General features: G+C 46.2%; 1 protein-coding gene across 1 annotated transcript; it reads right to left on the bottom strand.

Moving 5' to 3' along the window:
- Window positions 1-12,021: 12,021 nt before the first annotated feature.
- Window positions 12,022-14,208, bottom strand: gjd2b (gap junction protein delta 2b). Its single transcript, XM_056363201.1, has 2 exons — window positions 14,138-14,208; window positions 12,022-12,865 (listed from the first exon to the last, which is right to left on the bottom strand). Exons 1-2 carry the CDS (start codon window positions 14,206-14,208, stop codon window positions 12,022-12,024), a joined length of 915 nt encoding a protein of 304 aa, XP_056219176.1.

Genomic DNA, 14,208 nt, shown 5'->3' with positions numbered 1-14,208 from the left:
CGGGGCTTAGAGCGTGGCTAAGGGCCGTGACTACTTTGGGTGGTGACTACTACTTTGTTGTGAAGTCCCTAAGTTCAGATATCTCATTCTAAGGCTCAGTTTCTGAATACAGCCATTTCTCTGTGGACTGAGCACTTTGATACTTTCACAGCATTAATATAGAACCTGGAGGTGAGTGGAGCGGGTTGGGGAGGCTCAAACACACAGGGATGAGTTGGTAGGAAGGCAACGGTACCGTTAAGGAGCAGGCTGGAGATGTAGTCGAGGGTGCAGGAGGATCAGAACCAGGTGTGCAGTCAGCAGGGCAGACGAACCAGAAAGGAGCAGGCAGGCTAAAACTCCTGTGAACTGGTCCAGTCCATTTCCTTAGCCGGGTGGGTGGTGGGGTCTGGTGGAGGGATCCCTCGTCATCAGATGGCCCCTCTGCAGGGAGATCCACGTCAGAGGGAACAGGCAGGGATCAGGCGTGGACCGTCGGATGGGGACCCGATATAGGGCTTTCATGGACCAGCTTCACTTTGGACACGTGGAAGGTGGGATGGACACGCATAATGTGCGGAAGCCTCAGTCTCACCGCTGTCGGACTAATGACCCTCTGGATGGGGAATGGGCCGATGAACCTTGGATTCCACCCAGAGGGGTAGGTCCCGGGTGGAGAGCCACACCTTCTGCTGACCTGGTACTGTAACAGGAGATTGTCGCTGGTTGGCCGAGGCAGTGTAGTGACTCACGGAGCACTGGAGGGCAGTGTGTGCCTGGACCCAGGCTTGGCGACAGCGGCGGACGAAGGCTTGGACAGACAGACAGGAAACCTCCTTCTCCAAGGCCGGGAAGAGTGGGGGTTGGTAGCCGTAGGCACCCTGGATGCCTGTGGCGGAGCTGGTGAGGGAGTTGTGGGAGTACTCCACCCATAGCAGCTGCTGCAACCAGGAGGATGGATTCCGGGAGACCATGCAGCGAAGGGCCATCTCCATCTCCTGGTCCTTCCGGTCAGTCTGCCCATTAGCCTGGGGATGGAACCCAGAGGAGAGACTGGCACTTGCTCCTATCAGCCTGCAAAACTACCTCTGAAAACCCGAGGAGAACTGGGGCCCCCGGTTGGACACCACATCGACAGGGAGACCATGCAGGCAGAAGATGAAGGGCAGGACCAGCTGGGCAGTCTCTTTGGCTGATGGCAACTTTGGCAGGGGCACAAAGTGGGCCATTTTGCTGAAACCCCCCTTCTGGAACTGCCGGGACAGGGCATCAGGCTTGACGTTGCAGGACCCTGGACAGTAGGAGAGGGTGAAGTTGAGCCGAGTGAAGAATAAGGACCAGCGGGCCTGGAGTTCAATTTCTTGGCTGTTTGGACGTATTCCAAGTTGTTATGGTTGGTCCAAACCAGGAAGGGTTCCTTGGTGCCCTCCAGCCACTCCTCCAGAGCCATCTTCTTCTCTGTTCCCGATGACATCGTTACTTGAAGCTGGTGACAAGTGCAGAGAGAAAAAGGCGCAGGGGTGGAGCTTCTGGTTGGTGACAGATCTCTAGGACAGAACGGCTCCCACTCCTATATCGGAGGCATCCATCTCCACCATGAACTGGCGCTCAGAATCAGGCATCTGGAGGATGGGCGCCGAGGTGAACCTGGACTTGAGGGTCTGGAAGGCCTTGTCGGCAGCAGAAGTCCACTGGAAGGTCACTTTGGAGGAGGTGAGGGTGGTGAGAGGGGCGGCCACAGAGCTGTAGTCAGAGATGAAGCGGGAGTAGAAATGGCAAACCCCAGGAAGCGCTGCAGTTGTTTGCGGGAGTCAGGAATAGGCCATCATAGCACTCTGGAGTTCCCACCTGGGGCTCGGGAGCATCTCTGGGTGAAGGAGAAGCTGGAGCTAGTGAGGGCATGGGAGCGGCGGGCTAACTCAGGAAGGTCATCAGTTGCTGCATTTGCCCTACTAACGCTGCTAGTGCCTGTCCATTAGCCTCAGCCACCTGTCTAGCTTCCGAGGCGGTAGCGGACATCATGGCCTCATGCTGCTGGAGAACGCCTTCAATTCTCTCGAGGCATATCAGGGGTGTGGGATTGTGCTCTGGGTCCATTTCTGGCAAGATTGTACAGTGTGGTAGGACCCAATTGCAGCACAACCAAACAGGTGACTAGTTGGTAATGACTTTTATTGAAGAACCAGCAGAGATATTGCACACAGGTGGGTATTGGGGATAGAGGAAGGGGTCCGGGGCTGGACATGCCGTGTTGCGGAGCAGGTGAGTGGAGCGGGTTGGGGAGGCTCAAACACACAGGGACGAGTTGGTAGGAAGGCAATGGTACTGTTAGGGAGTAGGCTGGAGAAGTAGTCGAGGGTGCAGGAGGATCGGAACCAGGTGTGCAGTCAGCGGGGCAGACGAACCAGGAAGGAGCAGGCAGGCGGTAATCCGAGTCAGACGAAGGATTGGGAAACCAGCAGGGAAGCACTCACGTTGCGACATCGGAGCTGGAGAACGCCAAACACCCAGGGACAGGCAGACGGGGACCAGGAAGCACAGAGGCAGAACTTGTGGTTGGGGACAGAAGGTTGAGGCATTTACCCGGGCAGAGACGAGGCAGGATGGTCAGGGACGAGCAGAGTCGATAACGGGAAGTCAGTCTGGAGATGAAAAGGAAAGTCTAGCATGATACTGAGAACAATCTGGCGGAGAGCGAGTGAACCAGGGATGTATACAATGTTCCCTCTAATTTTTCATGTGTCTGGGCATACACAAAAGCTCCCTGAGCACACTGAGGACCACTGTGAGCAACATCAGATGTGCACGCTGTGGAGCATTTAATGATTAATATCCATAAACAAAAAAATCTTAATAAATGTAGCTAGAATATGCACAAATCTGACTTAAATTTTGCCTTATTTTTCACATCTGTCCTTCTCACTTCTCCAATGGTTGTACACTTTGTCCAGGTTGATGGCTTCGTCTGCTTCGTGCTTTGACTTTATGCGCATTAGCTGGTCCAAATGTGCCACTTTAAGACGATTTCTGGATGCTGTTTTGATATGATTCATTAAACTAAATCCTCTTTCACAATCTGCACTGGAAGCTTGAAATGTAGCACAAATATCCACAAGGTGGTTGGTGGAAAGAGTCGCAAAGTGTCAATTGTGGGTCCGTAACTCTGCATGTCCTTATAATGAACTTCCTTAATGGCCCTGACACTTCACAATCTCTCATGCTCATAGGCACCAACACCTTAGAGTTACTGTTTAACATTTACTCAGAGACTGACTTAACCAATCGCCAGCCCCTCCCACAAGGTTATAAAGTAGTTTTAAGAGTCATTGAGCTAAGAAGGAAAGCAGGAAAGCAACAACCCCCTGGTGTGGTGAAGATGCAAGGCAAGACGCCTCAAGTCATTCCAGCCGGTGAAACTGTAGTGGTGGAGGGAATTGCCCTTGTCAGTGGTCTTCAGGATGAGAAATCCGTCGTCATTGAGTATCCATCATCGTCCCCCTTGCCAGGTGGCCTGCTGGTAAAAGGTGGTCTAGTTGAGTTCCCACAGCTACGGCCCCATAAGCTGCCAGTCGTCATAAGCAACGAATCTGACCATGACATTGTCATCCCTGCAAAGTGCACTATTGCAGAAATTAGTGCTTATCAGACCATTTTATTAAAAGAGCATAGTATAGCTAATCAATCATCAATTTTGGTGACTCCCCAATCCCACTCGAATGGAGGCAACGCATCACTCATCAGCTCAACAACATGCCTGAGGTGTTTGTGCATCATGACCTGGACTTTGGCCGGACGGATAAGGTGAGACATCACATAACACTTTCAGATGAAAGCCCTTTCAAACTATGTGCCCGACCAATCCACCCACAGGACATTGAGGCTGTTCGAAGGCACATTCAAGAGCTTCTTGATGCGGGAGTTATCAGGGAATCAGAGTCGCCATTTGCGTCACCCATAGTAGTGGTTCGGAAAAAGAATGGCCAAGTCCGGTTGTGCATCGATTACAGGCGTCTAAACCTCCAGACTATAAAAGATGCCTACAACCTTCCGAAGCTGGAGGACACATTCTCAGCCCTCAATGGTTCACAGTGGTTCTCTGTTCTCGACTTAAAGTCGGGTTACTACCAAATCGAAATTGAAGAAGCAGACAAACCGAAGACGGCCTTCGTGTGCCCGCTCGGATTCTAGGAGTTCAACAGAATGCCTCAAGGTGTGACAAACGTCCTAAGCACGTTCCAAAGATTAATGGAACGGTGCATGGGGGATATGCATTTGAAAGATGCTTTGGTCTTCCTTGATGACGTGATCGTATTTTCCAGAACACTTGAGGAGCACGAAGAAAGACTCATGAGAGTGCTAACTCGTCTCAAAGAGTTTGGGTTGAAGTTATCCCCCAAAAAATGTGTCTTCTTCCAGACATCAGTCCGTTATCTGGGCCATGTAGTGTCGAGAAATGGCGTCGAGACGTATCCTGAAAAGACTTCAGCTCTTAGGACATAGCCTGTCCCCCAGACCCTACGAGAACTGAAATCCTTCCTCGGCTTCGCTGGGTACTATAGGAGGTTCGTTAAGGGCTACTCCAGCATCATAAAGCCATTCCATAACTTAACCTCTGGCTACCCACCTTTCTACAAGAAATCAAAAGCGAAACCGGCAGACATAAGACAGAAAACAAATCAATATTATGACCCGAAAGAACCCTTCGGAGGGCGCTGGACGCCAGTTTGCCAGCAAGCCTTCGAGGCAGTCATCCAGAGCCTCACTAAAGCCCCTGTCCTAGCCTTTGCTGACCCCCAGAGAACCTACATACTACACACCGACGCCAGTACCATGGGGCTCGGTGCTGTGTTGTATCAGGAGCAAGAAGGCCAGCTTAGAGTCATAGGGTATGCGAGTAGGGGGCTCTCACGAAGCGAGAGCTGCTATCCAGCGCACAAGCTGGAGTTCCTGGCGCTCAAGTGGTCAGTTACAGAAAAGTTTAGTGACTATATTTACGGCAACCACTTCACCGTTGTAATGGATAGCAATCCGCTGACTTATATCCTGACCTCGGCCAAACTTCTCGCCACATTCTCCTTCAAACTCCTCTATCGTCCAGGAAGGCAGAATGGAGATGCGGATGGATTATCACGCAGACCACATGGGATGCTAGCAGACGATCTGAAATCACAAAAAGAGAGAGAACGCATACAGCAGTTCACACAAGATCACGTGGTAGATCAGTCCGTTGTGAAAGCAATCTGCGAGAGACAGCTCACCTACAGCAGCTGTCCTGATGATGAGAGAGAGGGAGATATAGATCGTGTTGCTTTAGTGGAGACTCTCGCTGTGTCTCCTAGTGCTGTTCCTGACAGCTATGGACAAGAAGAACAGTTTGGAGGTCTTCCAATCATCCCCCATCTATCTGAAAAAGAAATAGCAGCTAAGCAAAGAGCTGACCAATGTATAAAACATTTTATCACCCAGATTGAACATGGGGACACACCACCCCCCACCTTGCGCACTCAACTTCCTGGTCTCCCACTCCTCCTCCGAGAACTCAATCGTCTTGAGCTCCATAACAACATCCTGTTCAGACGACGCCAAGTGGGGTCCAAGACATCTTGCCAGCTTGTCTTTCCAGCTGAGCTCCGCGACACAGTTCTCACCAGCCTGCATGACCATATGGGCCACATGGGAGTCGACCGGACACTGGACCTTGTGAGGACCAGATTCTATTGGCTGAAAATGGTTATGGATGTGGAAAGGAAAGTGAGGACATGTGGTAGGTGTGTGCGGAGGAAAGGATGACCTGAAACGGCAAATGGGAACCCACTGTCCATGTGGTGGTGAAAACAGCAGGGACTCTCCCAGTATACACTGTTCAACCTGAAAATGGGGATGGTCCCCTAAGGACACTACACAGGGACCTGTTGCTTCCTTGTGGGTACCTACCTGTGGAGGAAAGCAGTGAGCCTGTACAAAAGCCGGTACCATGCAGGCCAGGAACCCGTGCAAACCCTGTGGTAGAGGAAGAGAGTTCCTTAGATGAGGAAGATGATATACTCATCCCTGTTTGGTTAAGTTCCTCTGTCCCCACGGTCAGTGAGAGTCCTGTGCCCCTAGATCTGCCCATGACCAATGTCCAAGATACTCAGCATACTGAACCTCCAAGTCTTTGTCCTGTTGAGAGTCCTCTAAATGCTCAAAATGATGACAATCCACCTAATCTTGACAATCTACCCGATCTAGACAACCAATCCGATTTTGACAACTTACCTGATATGTCCAAAAGTACTTCAGATGGTCCTTTGATGTTCATTGTGTCTAATTCTCATCAGAGTGGTACTGAGTAATTACCTACCGATAGAGTCACTCCAACTGAACAAGCAGATGAAACAGCCTTGATTCAAAATCACTCACCTGAGGATGATCATCCAGACGTCCGAGGAGAGCAACTCTCGGTTCACTCGGATATGTCTGACAAAAATGAAGAGAATGATGGTCTTAAAGGAGCAAAACCTGAGGAAAGAAAAGAGGAAATAGGTGAAATGGAAGGACAGGATGGAATAGTCCCAATGGATACAGAGGAGAATACAGATACAAATGATTCTGTCCGGAGATCTGAGAGAAACCGTCAACCACCACGACGGCTTGATTATACAGAGCTAGGAAATCATTTGATCACAGCAGTGAAATCATTCTTTCAAGGACTGTCCACAGCTTGGGAAGACGTCATAAGGGAAGAGCCTGTTCAACCGCCTATCTGGTCTCTTCGCATAATTATCCTTTAACTGTCTACTATGCACAGGGACGTGCATAAGTTCAGGAGGGGAGTGTGTAACCAGGTGTAAAAAGCACAGACAGTTAAATGAGTACAATAAACGAAGAGAGATAGTGGTTATTTTCTTATCTCTAGTTGGTTACATTGAAGTGTTAAGAGTGTTAAAAGTCCCATTGCATTTGGATGCACCACTCAGTTCACTATTTTGTATGTTGTACAGGCAGACAAATTATTTCATTCATTGTAAACAATTATATGAGTGGCTATTCAATAGTTATACCTGTGTCTGCTTCATTATTGTTGCTCAGTACAGCGGCTCCTTTCGTATTTGGTGTCTTCTGATCCTGGCCTAGGTTTTGTTATTAGTCCGAGTTGTTAATATACTGTAATTCACTTTTATATTCCTAAAATTGGTTATACTGGACTCACTCAAGGCCCCAGCCCAGGTCAGCTCTGCTACCTGAGAAACCAGCTCTCTCGCCGACCTGCTCACAGCAGCCTGAAAACACTCTTCTCCTCAACAGCAGCGACCTGCTTCGGATTAACTGAGAGTGAACCAAATTCTCTTCAGAATCAGCAGCTACGACACAAGGCCACCTGATTTTCCAAGCAACAGGAGTCATAGCAGAGTTAGCGTTGAACAGCTAACTCTGTGAGGAGAACAAAGGAGATAACAGCAAAGCAACACAGCCAGACAGGACTTTACTCCACCAGGGAGCCTCCCAACTCACTGGACTTTACAACAACACTGGAAAAGACCTCTTTGTTTGTTCCAAGGACTGGGTAACGTTAACTGACTGGGCCTAACCTTTCCCAGTACAGCATAGCACAGCACAGCACAGCACAGCACAGCACAGCACAGCATAGCTAAGCAGCAGAAGTCTTAACTTTGTTAATGTACTTGTTGATTGATGTCTTGTTGTTGTAATGTTGGCTTAGGTTGTGTTCAGTCATACAGTTAATCAGGTACTCGTATGTTCACACACATAGTAGTACGACTCAGTTCTAGAACTCAGAAATTTAACATTCTTTGACCTGATGCTGGACAAAAATCAAAATAAACATCTGTTACACTGAGTGAACTCTACTACATGTGTTTCAAAGTAAAAGTCTCCTGAGAACAGAGTGGACTCTGACCTGCAGCCTTCACCTCTGTCTAAGGGAGGCAGGAACACACAACCAGTGTGTCCACACTCTGTCAGCAGAATGTGTTGGTACCAGAGTGTTGAATGTAATATTAGAAACTGATAATTCAGTCTACCAACTCTACATCTGTGTCTGTGTGTCAGTGATCTGTGCCTTCAATCACTCTGCTCTCACTGCCTTATTTCCCCTGATCTTTACCTCCCTGAGCTTCATGTCTACAGTGTAAGTAAGAGCCAGGCACTGCAGGGTTAGAGCTGCTCAGCAGGTGGAGCAAGACATTACACCACCTAACACTGCATGACTATGGGTATCACAGAAATATGAGCAAATTAATTTTGTTCTTCAAAGATGATCATTGTGAAGACTCAGAGACAGGACACCACCTCAAGTTTTCCTGACAGAAGCTGTGTCTCAGTTCAGATCTCTCATCCTCCAGAGGCTGGATTTAAAGACCGACAGTGTCACAGCAGCTGTATCACAGCAGTGCGACTAGACTGTCCCATCTACCAACCAGAGACTCCCAGGAGTTCTGTACACTCACACAACTCAACACATCTGACTGAGATAAGCTGTCAACAGATTCACTGTCATCTATATTTACAAAAAAGTAAATATTCACCACATCATATTTATTTTCTTTGACTGAAGTGTGGTGAGATCTGTGTCACATGAGCAGAGCAAGCATGATGACTGATGACAAAACAGACAAGTCTGACTGAAGTTACTGAGAAACACTGGGGCTGGAGGTGGGACACTGGTTATCACGGCATTTATGACTGCTGCTGTGTGATGGTCAGGTAGGTACTACTGTGTGTGTGTGTACAGACTGCTGTGTCAGACTCTGTCCTCCAGTTTCGAGGGAAGGACATTGAGGTGGTGCACACTTATAAATACCTAGGTGTGCACCGTCTGGACTGGTCCCTGAACATGAATGCCATCTACCAGAAGGAAGCTCAGGTCCTTTGACATCTGCAGTGAAATACATGAACACAAAGAAACTGGACAAGCTGGTCAAAAAAGCTGGGTCTGTGCTTGGCAGGAGTCTGGACTCACTCAGTACTGTTGTGGAGAGACGCATGCAATGTCCTCAACTTGCTGAGTCCACTTGGCGCGTGTGGACACACACACACACACACACACACACACACACACACACACACACACACACACACACACACACACACACACACACACACGCTTAGCAGCTTTATATTTGAGGTGCTTTTATAAATTTTCATCTTCAGTAGAAAACAGTGGAACCTCACTGAGGAGGATGTAAGCAGTTGCAGTGAAAATCTACACCTCAAACACACAATGTTCTCGTTTAGATGGTCTCCATTTTATTAAAGATGTTCAACAGTGGCATACTTTAAATTATACTTGATATAATGGTAGCACCAACTGAAATTCCTGTGTGGTTCATGTGATTAATAATCGGATAAAACCCTGGAATATGTGATGACTGGTTGGAGATCCACGATGACAGTAAACAGCTGTTCAGATGATGGAGGATTCCCCCGATAATCCAAGCAGGGATGTCATGTCTTCGCACAGATTTGGACAGAGGTTTCTCTACATGAATATACATGAATGGCACTTGATGACATTAAAACAACAAATGTCACAAATGAAAGTAACGGGCGCTTGGGTGTAACAGAAAAAAAATAAGTGACAGATCTCCATCTTCCTGCAGCTGAAGCAGAGGAATGGTCTTACAGGTTAAGGTCATTGGTGCAAGCACACGCATCTGTAACAAAGAGATTCCTAAGAGAGATATATCTGAGATGAGATGTGCTGTAATAGTCTGTGATGTACAAGAACAGTCTTGCCCCCAGATTGTGTGCGTCACTGTATAAGAGGAGTTTGATTAACTGGAGTGTGACTGAGAGTCAGAGCTCAGGGTGGAGCAGGGAAACACTCAGTGTCCACCTGGACCTCAGGAACCCTCTGAGCTCTGAAACACTACATGTCCAAAAATGTGTTCACTGTTTGTCATGGTTTAGGTTCCTAAGTTTACCTGTCTACACAGGACTATTGGCTCTCATAGGGAATAGAGTTCTGCAGGAATGAGTTTTAAACCCACAAATTAACCTCAAGTTCCCTGGTCCTGAAGTCTCTGGTTTGTTGAATGTGGTTTTGGTCAGATGGCTCAAACACACATGTGGTCAGTGAGGTCAACATGATGTCAACATGATGTTAACATGATATCAAAATGATGTCAACATGATGTCATCATTAGTTAACATGATGTCAGTGACATAATGTCAACATTATGTCAGTGACCGAGGGGTGTTTTACGAAGCAAGTTCAACATACCCAGGGTAACTTAAGTTATCTGGGTTACCTGAACTTAACCTAACTTGACCATCCTGGATAACCTGTACTACAAAGGTGCTTATCAACTGGTTCAGTTAACTCTGGGTTTACCTGTCTGGCTACTAGCGCAAGCAAAATCGTCAGAACCATGAATAATGTAATATGAGAAGAAACGGTGATATCAGAATGACACTGATCATGGGAAATATTTAACAGCGTGTGGATCATTGTTCTAATCAAAGACATCAGAGATTTAGTTTTTATTTACAGTTCTGGTCACAGAGTCTCCTCATGTTGTTCTGAGCTGCAGTGATGAAGAAGGAAGTAAAAGCATCAACACTGTCAGGAATCCTGTCGGATTAAAGAATATTTGTTCATTTAAAATGAAATAGTTATATAGAGATATATTTATTTAATGAGATAAACTCTCCATGCAAGCTCTGTTTTAAAACTAGAGTGGACACATGCAATGTCTGTAACAGGAAAATGATTCCACTGACTTATAAAGATGTCTACTGTCTCTTTCAATGTCTTGTTATTATTTATCACTTCATTGTAAACTCTTTTGTCCCTGTCAGGATCCTGTATGAATGATGACTCAGTTTTTCCATATATTTAATTGGTCAGAAGTTGGGCTGTTGACAGGTTTTGATCTGATCCTTAAGTTAACCTGCTCCAAATCAGGTTATGAAGTCAGTGTAAATTACCATGGTGAACCAAGTAAGAAGTGAACCACCATCGTAGAATTGAAAACCCAGAGTTAACCTTCAAAATATGTCAGTGAGATCATGTCAACATGATGTCAGTGACCTGTGGCCTGTACTACAAAGCAGGAATAGAGGTTGTTGAGGTAACTTCAGGTTTAACTCTGGGTTTTCAGTAACATGATGAGGAGACTCTGTGACCATAACTGGAAATAAAAACTAAACGTCTAATGTCTTTGATTAGAATAAATAGCCACACACTGTTAATTATTTCCATGATTATGAAATATATTTAGACATGGAAATAATATATTTTTATTCCAGTGATGTGATCATGTTACATTTCACCTTATTGAATATCACTTTTGGACGTTGCTATATCTGAACTTACCGGCATGTACCAGTGTTTCTTCTAATATCATATTAAGTACTTCATTCATTGCTCTGATGATGTTGCTTATAATTAACAACTCCACCTCTTTCACATGAACACGCTCGTAACTGTACAGGTAAACCCAGGGTTAACTGAGCCAGTTCATAACCTGCTTTGTAGTAAAGGTTAGCAGGACGGTCATTTATAGGTTTAGTCAAGCCAGAAAACTAAAGGTTATCCTGGGTATGTTGAACTTGCTTCGTAGTACAGGACTCTGATGTCAACATGATGTCATCATGATGTCAACATGATGTCATCATGATGTCAACATGATGTAAACATGATTTTATAATGATGTCAACATGATGTCAGTGACCTGATGTCAATATGTTGTCTTCATGATGTTAACATGATGTAAACATGATGTTAGCAATATGATGTCAACATGATGTCAGTGACCTGATGTTAACATGATGTAAACATGATTTTATCATGATGTCAACATGATGTCAGTGACCTGATGATGTCAACGTGATGTAAACATGATGTCAGTGAGCTTACTGCTTCACCTTAATGAATCACTGAGGAGAGAACGACCCTTGTCTTGTCTGCTGTGTTTCAGAGAGACTCTCTGTAAACCTCCAACCCTTGGTTCCTTTGAAGAATACATACTAATAAATGAGTTGTACCTGATAACTAGTCTCTACTCAGCTGTCCTGCAGCCTCGTCAAGTCTGTGCACTACACATATGCAGAGTCACTGGACTGAGTGCGCCCAAAGTTTGGCATACTCATCCTGGGTAGGTCTTTGTTCCGGATCTCATAGATGGACTTCCTCCTAGCCTGCACTCCTCTCACAGCAGTCTTGATCTTCCTCCAGCCAAGATGGTTGAGCTCTGCCAAGTTCAGCACCACACAGATGCCGCTGACCGCGAACATAAACACCAGAAAGACCGTCTTCTCTGTGGGCCTCGAGACATAGCACTCCACATCCTTTATGCAAGGGTATCGATCACACTCATACACCGCAGGGACATTGAATCCATACAGGAAGTATTGACCCACCAGAAACCCTATCTCTAGTGCATTTCTGAATACCACCTGGATGATGTAGAACCTGGAGATGCCCTCCTGCCTTCTCATCTTTGACTTTGTAGTTCTCAGGACTGAGCTGGAGATGTCCTTGACCTCCAGGCAGTCGGGCTCTGCCTCTTTGTTGGAGTTCTCTGTGTTCTGCAGGACTCCGTTCACGATGGTGTTCTTAATCTTCTTGCTGTCGTCTCTTCTCATGGAATCCTGGTCTTTGTCCAGGGAGAGGTACACTGTGGAGTAGCGCCGTTCCTTCTGCTTGGCGGACTGGTGCACAGAGTAGGTGATGAAGCAGAGGCTGGGGCAGCACACCATGATGATCTGGAACACCCAGTACCTGATGTGGGAGATGGGGAAGGCCTTGTCGTAGCAGGCCTGGTTGCAGCCTGGCTGTAAGGTGTTACACACAAACATGGACTGCTCGTCGTTGTACACAGTCTCTCCGACTATTGCCACAATCAGGATCCGGAAGATCACTACCACAGTCAGCAGGATCCTGAGGGGACAGCAGCACCAGAAACATATTAACTCTCACACTAGTGGTTTGTGTTCTTGAATAGAAATATACACCTGTAGCTGGTGAACTTCACTTTCAGATGTACTAATGATAACACTGGTTCCCAACCTGGAGGAGGTGACCAAAGAAAATTGTTCCTGTCTGCTACACAGTCAATTTATATTTTGATCTTTGCTCATTTTTACAGAAGCCCTGTGATGCAAATTAATGTTATTATTTTTCTAAATTTGTTTATTTCATCTGTAAAAAATTGGTGGTTTTACTTTCTTCAAAGTTATGTAATATAACTGTTCTGTTCCTTCTTTTGGTCAGAAATGTATTTTAAAGGTCCATATAGTATAAAGGTAGATGTCCATGTGTTGTTTGATTTTAAAGCAGGTCTAGGTTCAATATTAAATACTGTAAAAAATATCAAAGCGTTCAGTCCACAGAGAAATGCCTTTATTCAGAAACTGAGCCTTAAAACAAGCCGTCAAGACTTCTGGACCCTTGTGATGTCACAACGAAGCAGTCACCACCCTTAGCCCCGCCCACCCGGACCCACCATCCAACCTTGCAGGATTTGGTTTGTGTTGAGTGTTTAGCTGAAATCTGCTATATTTTATTGGATCGCTCAGAACAGTCAGCCTATGGGAATAGAGGCTCAGAGTCTCCTCTCTTCTGATTGGCTCACCAACCTGTTGTCACTAGAACCCCAGAGGGAAGCCTGAGAGAGGAGATATAAAACTACATTGAGATGGTTTTTGGTTCTTAAAACCACAAATATATCTCCTTATGGATCAACACTTCAAATGATTCCTCATTAATACTTTATTAATCACCTATAAACCATTTATAAGAAACACCTTTGAGCTTTTGAAGAATCCCTTTGCTTTTCAGTTCATCAAGACAACAGTGTAGCAGCAGAGATGATTTTTCAATCCTGGCAACCCGAGGTTTGTCTCATTAAGAATGAGACGTGTGAACCCCTGATTAAGCCTCTCCTTATAAACCCTTCATGAAGGAGCCTCCTTACAGAGGCAGTCCACCAGGCAGGTACAAGGAGGTCATGTGTAGGGAAGACAGAGACTGGTCTGCATTTTAGTAACTGCCCTTTCAGTCTAACACCCTGGTCCTCCTACAACAGTCTAATGTCTCTGCTTGTCCTTAATGTCATGTTCACAGGTGAAATCACATGGCTCCTCTGTATGTTGACTGTCTGACCCTGCGTTGAATTCAGACCTCTATATCAGACACACCTCTCTCTCTTACCTTCCGATCATAGTAGAGTGCTGCTGGACAGCCGCCTCCAAAAGACGCTCTAATATGGTCCACTCCCCCAT

This window comes from Seriola aureovittata, chromosome 19, assembly GCF_021018895.1.
Source record: "Seriola aureovittata isolate HTS-2021-v1 ecotype China chromosome 19, ASM2101889v1, whole genome shotgun sequence".
NCBI lineage: Eukaryota > Metazoa > Chordata > Actinopteri > Carangiformes > Carangidae > Seriola > Seriola aureovittata.
This window is presented reverse-complemented; position numbering and strand designations above follow the sequence as displayed.

Coding starts and splice junctions, on each gene's coding strand:
- gjd2b (XM_056363201.1), bottom strand. CDS start 14,208: ATGGGGGAGTGGACCATATTAGAGCGTCTTTTGGAGGCGGCTGTCCAG. Junction 12,866..14,137: donor CACTCTACTATGATCGGAAG/GTAAGAGAGAGA, acceptor CTGTCCCCTCAG/GATCCTGCTGACTGTGGTAG.